The sequence below is a fragment of the Styela clava genome, chromosome 15 (genome assembly GCF_964204865.1).
Source record: "Styela clava chromosome 15, kaStyClav1.hap1.2, whole genome shotgun sequence".
NCBI lineage: Eukaryota > Metazoa > Chordata > Ascidiacea > Stolidobranchia > Styelidae > Styela > Styela clava.
The window spans coordinates 9,069,549-9,080,722 of record NC_135264.1 but is presented as its reverse complement, the minus strand read 5'-3'; the positions used below and the strand labels follow the sequence as shown (position 1 = coordinate 9,080,722).

Sequence of the window (11,174 nt, the reverse complement as noted above, 5' to 3'; positions counted from 1 at the left end):
GGCCTAAATATATGGCGAACCACGGCTTCTCTCGATCATAGCTCTGTGCTCCATGTGAATCATATGGCTCTGCGAGCTATTCGTTTACTTATTAAAAATACTGATTTTAACTATAAATTACTCTGGGATATCTTGCCATTGAAAACAAAAGCCAGAAATTGGAAGAATAGCAGGGAATGAAATGTGTGTATTATGTAATGGAAAACCTGAGTTTGTTTCACATATTTTCATGTATTGTAAATTTACAAAAAATATTTATGAAGATTTTGTTTTAGATATATTAAAATTGATTAGAATACATTTTGTTATCAATATGATTCTTGCATATTATTTAATTTTAACGATCCTTTATCTAGTCATATAGATACTGTTGATTTGGATGCAATTATACTTTTGTAATCAATAGTGAGATATAAAATTTTGACCATGAGAAATTCTATTATATTCGAAAATAAAACACCACATTTTGCCTTTCTCAAAAAGCAGATAAAAATGGCCATAATATGTAGAAAAATATAGAGAATTATAGAATAAACAACCCATTTGAGAGGGAATTGAAAAATTTATGTAAAGCATTATTTTAAAAAGAAAATTATATGTTTATGATATGTATTTTATATTTACTAATTTTATTTTAATTGTTTTATATCAATGCATTTATTAAAATAACCTAATTATGGTATGGATTACTACTGGAATTGAACAAAATAAATACTGGATCATGGATGCAAAATGGAATATGAAGTTATTTATATTATATATATTATTTTATATTTACCGTAATTAAAATCACTCATTGAGTGAACGAATGAGCATACTGTAATGCTTATTGGGAATACATACCATCTATTAGGCAGAAAACTTATCTACAGAACAGAATATGAACCAGCCAAGTGGGGACCTGGGATATTGTATTCATTGATATAGATAAAGATAGTTTATTTTGAAAAGTCCACAATCTGACAATACAAACAAATAAAAAATGGAGAGTTCTGGAGAGCGAGCAAAACCTTTAAAAAAGTTTAAAACACGATGGGTATCATGTGCCCGCTGTGTTATAGCAAGTAGTAACGTGTAATGAATTCAATTCACTGTGGTAAATGAATTGCTATCTTTTTATTTGTTATGAGCACACTTGCTGAAACTCCATAATCTATTATTTTATTTTTTAGTAACACTTTTTATAAAAATATCAAATTGTTTATCATACTTGCACCCATATTTCGCCCTAAATTCCATTCTATGACACTTTCTCTGTATCCAAATATCCATGTACATGACCACATCATTTATTTTTTAGTAATACTTCATTTAAAAGTATCATAATGTTTATTATACTCGCTATTCTAGTGTTTTATCAGTTTTTTGCCTTAAATTTCATTCTATGATACTTGCTCTGTATCCAAATATCTATATGTATATGAGCACTTTATTTATTTTTTAGTACCGGTAATACTTATTTAAAAATAACCTATTGGGTATCATTGCTATTTCCTAATCCATGTCCTATTACATTCATTTTTAGTAGACAAATTTTCCAAATAACAGGTATCCTCGCTAACCCATTTTTATGCAGTTGATATGCAATACATGTCAACTTATCAGCTGAATAAATGATGATCTTAGGACAAAACATGATTATTTAGTACTTTCCAAATCAAAAATTCTTGTGAATAATGTATATAGTGAATACGGTATATGAGGGGTATTGAAGAATTTAACACCAAACTGGTATATGACCCGAAATGTTGTAACGTTGTCTCCCAGTCAAACACCTGAGCATCTGTTTTGAGCGGCGCGGCGGTGTGGCTTAACGGGCTAAGCGTTAGGAATACGCTCGCCACCGCACCTCTAATTACTCTGCGTGGGTTCGCAGGTTCGAATCCCATGCAGGGATGGTTATGTGCTAGAGGATTGCTGGACTCCTCGCCGTCGTTGGGTGGTTCACGTAACCGCTGGTCGGTTACGGCTTCCTCCACCACCAAGTCCATGCTTCCGAAAACAAACAATACAGTAAAACTAATCTCATACCCGACTTGGAATGGTAACCGGACGAGAGGCCGTGGTTCGCCATATGGATAAGCCGTCTTATTGGCTTTCCTCTCCCCCGGGATAAATATGTAAATCCTATCCTATTATAATTTATATATGTTCATGGTTTGACGAACGAAAAAAAATCTCTCTCTCTCTCTATTAGTTTAAAATACTGACTTCTGGACTTGGCTAATTTTATACATATCAAAACTTGTCATTTATTTCGTTCCATCCATGTATTTTCCACATGTTTTTCCAATAAAACATACTTACGCCTTACTACTGTTATTTGTAGCTTATTATTGTTAGCTAATTATTTTGGAGGTGGGGCGCAAGATTTCACAAATTCTAAAAAGGGGGTGCGGCTTGAAAAGTTTGGGAATGTTTGTATGTAGTAGACCCTAACCTGGTACACATGGTTCCGGTGGCTACCAACTGGGTTTACATACTTCAAGAATACCTTTTTGTATTACAGTTGTGAAACAGAAAAAGCTGAATGTCGGTCTTATTCCATCTGTAAATTTACCAAAAACTCCACAAAGAATGAACAATGTGTATTATCGATGAAATGAAAAGTGACATATAAAAAATACAGAAGCTGTAGAAAATATTTTGCATTACAGAAAAATTAGTTCACATATTAAATATTTTACATTACAAAAAAAATGGTGCTCCAGAAGTATGTGTACCAATATGAAGGTAACTGATTTCGTTCGCCTACTTTATATCAAGTTGTGTAAATGGACTAAATTCTATCGGTAGGGGGATATTCACTTGTGTAACACAGACAATTCCCGAACTTTTAATAGAACAAAAATAAGGAGAATCGTAACCTAACCTGGTACACATACTACGAGAGTACCGAAAAAACAGCCCACATAGTAAAAGCAGTTATGGAATTACTTTACATTACAGAAATATTAATTTACATAGTAAATAGCAGACGAAGGAAATATTTTGCATTGCAGAAAAAATAGCTCACATAGTTAATAGCAGTCATGAAATATTTCTCACTATTGGTTACAAAAGTATAATTGCATCCAAATCAACAGTATCTATACGACTATATAGAGGATCGTTAAAATTAAATAATATACAAGAATCATATTGATAACAAAATGTATTCTAATCAATTTTAATATATCTAAAACAAAATCTTCATAAATATTTTTTGTAAATTTACAATACATGAAAATATGTGAAACAAACTCAGGTTCTCCATTACATAATACACACATTTCATTCCCTGCTTTTCTTCCAATTTCTGGCTTTTGTTTTCAATGGCAAGATATCCCAGAGTAATTTATAGTTAAAATCAGTATTTTTAATAAGTAAACGAATAGCTCGCAGAGCCATGTGATTCATATGGATCACAGAGCTATGATTGAGAGAGGCCGTGGTTCGCCATATATTTAGGCCTTCTTTTCGGCTTTCCTCTCCCCTTGGATAAATATGTAAATCCCATGTTATATCAATTAATAAATACATAAATAACCGCACTCCTCTCGGCGACTGGTTCATATTCTGTTCTGTAGATACGTTTTCTGTCTAATAGATATGCATTCCCAATAAGCATATGCTCATAGTTGTATGCTTTCAGCGTACCATACATAACCCAAAATCAAATATGTATTGAAGAATTAAAGACCTCAAGTCAAGTTAATACGGCCAATTTCGCACCCGACTCGGCTGAAGCAAGGGATTTTGGCAGCGAGCAATGCGTTTTCCTAATATGCAACGAACCATTTAGCTGGACGACGTAAAAATGCAGGGAACAATGCCATAATGAGCAAATCTTTGCAAGTTTCCACTCATTCTATATATGCTCATTGCGTGAGCCTAATCGACCCTTTTTCATGACATTTTGTGCCGGGATATCATGAAAATTTAGGCTTTAATCATTTAGTCATAGTCATAATTACGAAGCATATCAATAAAATAAATGTTAATGATGAATTTGAATGTGCTTCATGGTAACTTCGTGCATAAAAAGCTCGGTGGTCTCTAGGTATTTACAATAGTCAATAGGTATTAACAAAAAAATTGACAGTTCCTCAATAAAATTTTATAGCTATCACGGTACATACTGACGTCATTGTAACTGCAGTTGACTTGAGCTCCCTGATTATGAGCGGAATGAATATTTTCTTAATAGATACCATATTGCTGGATGGAAATTCACATATTTTTAATGGATTTACGATCACCAAGTTAAAACCCTGAAACTCCACTATATTTTTATACAAATAAACTAAATATAAATCTCACTCTCATCTGTTCCATCTGCCCCTCTGTCTGAGCTACACAATCCAACATTACAATTCTCTGTTTCTGTCTCAGGGTTATAACAGCATGTCCTACATGCTCTTTGCCTGCATAGCAGAAATAATTCCCTATTTAAACGACTAGGTAGGTACCTGTATATGTCCCAACTGATATAAATGAGCAACTAATTATGGAACTCGACCACTTGAATTGGAAATATCTGACGAGAGATAAATTTCAAATTCTTTCAAATTCTGCATTTTCAAAGTATGTTTTGTCAAGTGATTTTAAACCTATTATATACATTGTGGTAAAACATAAAAAGTAATAGCATATTTGTTGAGAGACATGAAATGTATTCATGTACCCATAATGCATTTATGCTTATTCCGACTACTTATCAGAGTGCTGTTTCCTGTATTCGATATAATATGAAAATTACATTAAGAGGAGTAACAATTCATGAAAACACCCAAATATCTGACAGGTTTAGAAAAAATATTTTTATACAGTATTATATATTTATCTATATAGAAGCAAACCCAATGCCAAATTTTGTTACAATGAAAGCAAATACAATTAAAAAATATGCAGCACTTGTAGTACTGTATATAATCCATATTTTTACATAAGAAGCAAGTATTTCACCTTTACATAATACAACATATACACCAACATATAATATTTATACTTACATCATTTCACTTACCTGACCCTCGTGCCATCACAAGTAGCTGAACAGCTTGACCAAAGCCCCCAATCTCTTGCATTTTCAGGCGTGTTTGTTGTTGTCGTTGTTGTGTACAATGTTGATAAGTATGGCCCCGGGGTCGTTGTTGTGTACATTGTTGATAAATACGATCCCGGTGGTGTTGATGTATACATTGTTGATAAATACGATCCTGTGGTTGTTGTTGTGTACAATGTTGATGAATATGAATAACCTTCACTGCCCGAACATGGATTAGTATTGCATTCTCTTGTTGCAGGATCTTTGCCATAACAAAGTGCCTGGCCGCATAATTTATACCTTGTTTAACAAGAACAGTCAGAAATCAATTTAAATAATAGGGATATGTTCCTTAAATCAAATCTTCGATTGTAAATATACTTTTTTGATATCGGAAAAAAAATTAAAAAAGGTGATATATAGACTAGATTCAGAGATGGCCAAAACCGAATAATTTGGCATTTCAAATGCATTCTAAAATACCGTATTTCCTGGCGAATAAGTCTACCCGGTAAATAAGACGAAGCCCGTTTTTAAGCCTGAAAAATGGCTTTTTGCATAGACCTGTCAATAAGACGGGGTAGTAAAATCGCATCAACATCGAAATCTCAAATTACCTTGCAAAGGCTTTTGACCGGTCGCCCCGTCCGTGCATTGGTTAAAATAGCCTATAATGACTTTTCTTTTAGAGTAATATTCAATTCATAACAACTACGAGAATTCAAACTGTCTTTCAATTTCAATCTAGTTGTATTCAACGTGACTCGCGATTGCGTCCACCATATAAATACATTACCGATCTAAAATAACACAGCAATCTGCGGACATAATAATGTGAGATAAACTACCTGAATATATTTAGTTTTTATAAATAAATATACATATAAAGTGTATATATGAAACATACATATTCAACACTTCGAAATCTCCACAAAACGAAATGTGTTGGTTGCTTCATTGATTTAATTGTGATCAATTTAATCTGCGATTGCACAATATAAATAGTATCACTGCTCCAAAATACCAACGCAATCCGTGTACATAAACATGTACGATTATATGTTGTTTTGATGCGTATTTTTGCAATTTAAAAACATATCTGAGCTGTTGCTGCAACACATTATTTTGAGGATTTCACGATAGGAAAACACCTTAAGTCAGCAATACCGTAATTACGGTATTATACATATATCATTGTCGCGTCAGGCCCTGTCGGTAATTGTAGAACACAAGTGTTTTTGTGATTTGCAATGTCTAAAAATTATCTTTAATCTGTCAGGGGCCATCCTAAAATAAAATTTCCTCGCGGCAAATTTGTGACTTAGGGAGAATAAATGCTGAAATGAAAGATGTTTACGGCTTAAATAAGACATCACGCTGACAAAAACAATTGAAGATTTTCACAAATTGCAATCCCAAGTGTATCGATAATAGCCCTTACTCGCGATGCACACACAAATGCGGCAACCTCAAATATGATAATCACAGCATTGAAATTCCAAATTCACAGCGCGAGAATGCCGATTTATTTAAACAGACCTGATGAGGATACTCACCTAATAAGATGACCCCCCAAAAATCAGGCCAAAAATTTGGGTCTAGAAAAGCGACTTATCCACCGGTAAATATGGTAATCTATTTAATTATGTATTAGAAATCAATGTATATCAAATCAGTTCAAAATGCAGAAAAGTTAGGATAGACAATGATTTGTTCTCAGTTTTTTACAAGAATTATAATATGGCCTTCACATAACTGACCATTTCGTTTACAAGTCTGTATGTTCCAAGTCTTATGTAAATGTAAAATGTATTTATTTGTAACAAGTTTGCTACAATTTTACATGCTCATATTTAGTTGCTGTTTTCTTCAAATTCGGTGTCCATGCAACTCGCAACTGTCTTAACTTTCACATGCATGACTTGGACTTGAAACTAGATTTGAAGCCCTGGTTCACCATATAATTAGCTTGTCTTTATCAACATATCCAATTCCAGATCAAGACACTCACCTCGTCTGAGTTCCTTCACAAGTAGCAGTGCACTGAAGCCAATTACTCCATACCCAATTTGGATCTCCACATCTTCCTATATTGCATTCTTCTTTCACAGGAGACGAAGTCTCACAAAAAGCATTTCCACACAATCTTTGCCTGAAGATCAAATTAAATTAGTGCTATTATTTATTTTGCACCAACGCTTCCAACAATTTATATCTTGTTACTACCGAGCAATTTTTATCTGAGTAAAACTGGTAGAAAAGAATTCTGCAGTAAAAAAACATCACCTGGTGCGTATGCCATCACAGGTTTCAGAACATTCCGTCCACTGACTCCATGTTGTGTGCTGGGATGGAGCTATAACTCCACAATCAGTATTGCAAAGACCATAGTAAGGTATTCCATCTGGACAAGCTTGACTATTGCATAGTTTCTGTCTGTTATAGAAGATAAGTTATATTCCTTATTGACACAAAGCCGATGTTATATTATCGACACAATTCTAAAATGCGATATCTCCAACCGAGTACATGTCTATATTCAATGCGTTTGAGTTTGAAAATTAAAGTTACAATAGAAAAGGATTTGATTGGTTCTGTATTTTTTACAGTTTTCAGAAATGAATTAAAACACACTAAATGCCCTGTGGGCCGGCCGTCTGTTGCAAAAATCTGATCTAAATTATTGAATATAGTCAATTTTTAAATTGATTCAAATATTCGATACATTTTTGACAACTCTAAATGGAAAGTGGAACCTTTTTAATAAAGCAAAATTCAGATAAAGTTCAAACAAATAAAAGCTGTTTGGGAAACACTTCCATCTTAAAGTACAATGAATTTAAGAAATAGGCTAATTGTCCTGTAGTTGAAGAAATGTATTTTTGTTTGACAACAATTTAACAACAAGATTCATAGGTGCATGTTCGAAGTGAAATACATACAAGATATATTCAACCTTATTCTGTTTCCATTGCATGTAGCTGAACATGTACTCCAAGGTCCCCAAGTTTTAGAAGGCTCAATTTCGACAGGACAGTCCTCCATATTATTTGCCATCAAAGGATCGCATTCACCATATACAGCACATTTTCTTGTCCTGATAAAAATACCAAACTGTAAATTATAGCTCATATAAGTTACACGAAAGCAAGGGCTCGAGCCCTTGATTAAGATTATCAATTGTTGAGTTGTAAGCGATCACTGACATGTTTATTCAGCGAGTATCCTTGTGACAAATATTCTTGTAGATAGCAGTTTTGGGTATAAGCTGCTAAACCTGAGTCACATAACGAGACAAATCATGGGTCATTTGAGCTTTGAATGGAGTCAATCACTGAGTTTAGTCCAACCGGTTAATTGATAATGAGTCTGAGTTATTCCATTTGGATGATCTAAGACTTCTAAGTATTTGATAAATGGTAAATTAAGTCAACGACGCAAGATAGTGTTTTACATAAGAACTGTATAACAAATTTATTTTGAACATCTGTGTATAATACATTGCTTAATATTATATCACAATGAATAGTTCAAGTTTTATACTTTTTTGGTAATTTCTATACTTGGCGAGTAAATGAGATGGTATGATTTATGAATTTCAAATTTTATTTTTCTAGTTCAGAACACGGTGGCATAAAATAGGAGGTTGGCACTAGTTTCGAACCCAAGATCAACAGAGCTTGTTACCATCCACACCTAGTTCGATAGTATCCTCCATATTTGCTTGTACATTCACCCCACTCTCCCCATTCTGCCCAGACACCAGTTGATGGACAGATTGTCCCAACTTCGCAAGGTTCAATCATAAATGGTTCTCCTGTGAATAAATAAATCAGGCAACATATTACCAGTAAGACATATTAGGAACTGAATGAAAGCATGTAGAAAAGACTAGTCAAATCTTTTTAATTCTGTAGTTTCTAATTACTTCTAATTTGCTCACGTTTAAAACACAACATAAAATGATCGAATTTGTTGATGTTAATGTGGAAAGAAAAGTACAATTGGCTACATTCTGCCACATTAGGATCGTTAACGAGATCAAATGGAATTAAGCATCATAACAATTGAATATATATATTTATATACATTTAAAGCTTCCAGTGTGGTAATTTTGGTTTGGTGCAAACATTCTCAACCAGTGGTAAGTTTACCCTCTACCCTGGCATTTTATAGGTATTTACAAACATACGAAATATCAGAACATTCAATGACATGCTTTCCTTTAGCATTTTCACATTTATATTTTTCTCCTCTTTCACAAGTTGCATCACAAGGTGACCAATCACCCCATGCAGTCCATGTTGCTAAAGATCAATGAAGCATTAGCAATTTATATAAATTTGAACTGCTGTTGTGATTTTGAATTATGAATAGAAAAAACTTTATTGTATGGCAAGATCGTCACTTGAAATATCTGATATCATCAATGAGGGCAAATTTTAAATGACACAAAGTTCTGGGAGAACAAAACAAGAATAGTTCGACATGCAAATATTGCACAATAAATATTATGCACAAAAGGACAAAAACCACAACCAGTAACAAAATTTGTATGCAAAGATGGCTAAGCAATATAATTCATTATTTCAATGAATAACGAAAAAAATCATTCAAACAGCGATATCGAATATTATATTCGAAATTAAGTTTTCCCACAAGGGAATTAGTCGTTTTTTTTCACTCGTCTGCTGTTATCATATAATGAAAGAAGTCTAATTCTAATATGATTGCCATTCGTCAATCCCAGACATATCTGTTCATATGTTTGGCTGAATTTTTTTCTATCTATGTTAGTTTGCCAGAAGTTTGGAACTAGAACTCAAGCAGACTGTACTTACTATTAACTAACTCAACCGCCGGTCCGCGGCAACCTCGCTGTCGGCCCGCCAAATATATTCCAATATATTATAAGCAAATTGCTAAGTATTGACGGCATGTCCATTCATTTTATGATTTCTTTTAACTATCATTGATGTATTTGCCTAACAACCAAACTTGGTGAGAGGTCCTCTGTCCATTTAGACCCCGAACGACTGGATGTTCGTTAAGTATGTAACCTCATAACGGCGACTAACGTCAAAACATTGGAGTTTGATAGCACATAGTACGGTACCAGATTGAGAACTTCACAGTTCGCATGTTCCGTAATATAACAGTAGGCCTATAATTCAGCGAGGTTTGATAGTAACTAGTTCAAAGATCTCTACTTCGCCTTGCAGGAACTTCATTAGAAGCGGGTTAAACACGTATTAAAAGGACATCAGGGAATTTCTCATCAAATTGGATTGTCTTCTTTTTCACCGCCTACTTTGATCGTAATTGTAGTCTTTCGATTATGTTTTGTATTCATGACATTTTTGGGTAATTTTGAAGGTCCGCCGGTCCGCAAAATTTGTTTTGAAATTTTACTGGTCCGCGAACTGAAAAGTTGAGAACCCCTGAACTGAACCAATCTGATTTGAAATTTTTTACCGGTTAAAACTGGATCCAGGCAGTCATATAGTTTGTTAACTTCAAATACATCATATTCAGTAAATGAATAATCTTTATTAAACTTGATTTCTCTTTCCGTTCCATATTCAACTAAAGGACATTTTCCCGGTCGTTTCATGAATGAATTACTTGTGTATTGCATTACTGATGTAAGTTCATAAGGTACTCCAATTTTTATGGCATTACCTTTTTCTATTTTAACAAAGTTGTATTCCATACCTAGAAATTGGAACAAAATATAAAGTAGAACTGGCCAAAGTGATCTATGCTGTGCAGAAATTGTAATTTTCCTTATTTAATTTCCCTGCGATATTGCACGATGTTGTAACTTTTTACATATTTTTCGTTACATATGGTGAGATTTTTCCAAGTTCCAACTTAAACTGTTTATTTGAGCTTTCGATTAAGCTTCAAAAAATCATTCTAATTCAGTAAAAGCCAAGGGATAAGAACAATCTGGATAGAATGCTAAAGTGAAAGTACAGTTTCGAACTTGACTCTAAAACGCCAACATAGAAAAATTGAACATTATTAGTCGTACATCCTATTCGTACATGCCTATTATATTTCAGTGGTCTTGTTTGAAGCGATAGTGTGAAGGGATGTTAATAAGGGACGCGAGCAAAAATCCTGAAAATGGTTCGTCCAA

The 11,174-nt window shown here is 33.6% G+C and overlaps 1 protein-coding gene across 1 annotated transcript; it reads right to left on the bottom strand.

Moving 5' to 3' along the window:
* Positions 1-2,573: 2,573 nt before the first annotated feature.
* Positions 2,574-10,917, bottom strand: LOC120333916 (uncharacterized). Its single transcript, XM_078109434.1, has 6 exons — positions 10,505-10,917; positions 9,222-9,336; positions 7,986-8,126; positions 7,316-7,465; positions 7,041-7,181; positions 2,574-5,329 (listed from the first exon to the last, which is right to left on the bottom strand). The coding sequence occupies exons 1-6, from the start codon at positions 10,740-10,742 to the stop codon at positions 5,005-5,007; spliced, it is 1,110 nt and encodes a 369-aa protein (XP_077965560.1). The 5' UTR covers positions 10,743-10,917; the 3' UTR covers positions 2,574-5,004.
* Positions 10,918-11,174: the final 257 nt, after the last annotated feature.

Coding starts and splice junctions, on each gene's coding strand:
- LOC120333916 (XM_078109434.1), bottom strand. CDS start 10,742: ATGGAATACAACTTTGTTAAAATAGAAAAAGGTAATGCCATAAAAATT. Junction 7,466..7,985: donor TGCAATGGAAACAGAATAAG/GTTGAATATATC, acceptor CTTCTATAACAG/ACAGAAACTATGCAATAGTC. Junction 5,330..7,040: donor TGTGAAGGAACTCAGACGAG/GTGAGTGTCTTG, acceptor TTGTTAAACAAG/GTATAAATTATGCGGCCAGG.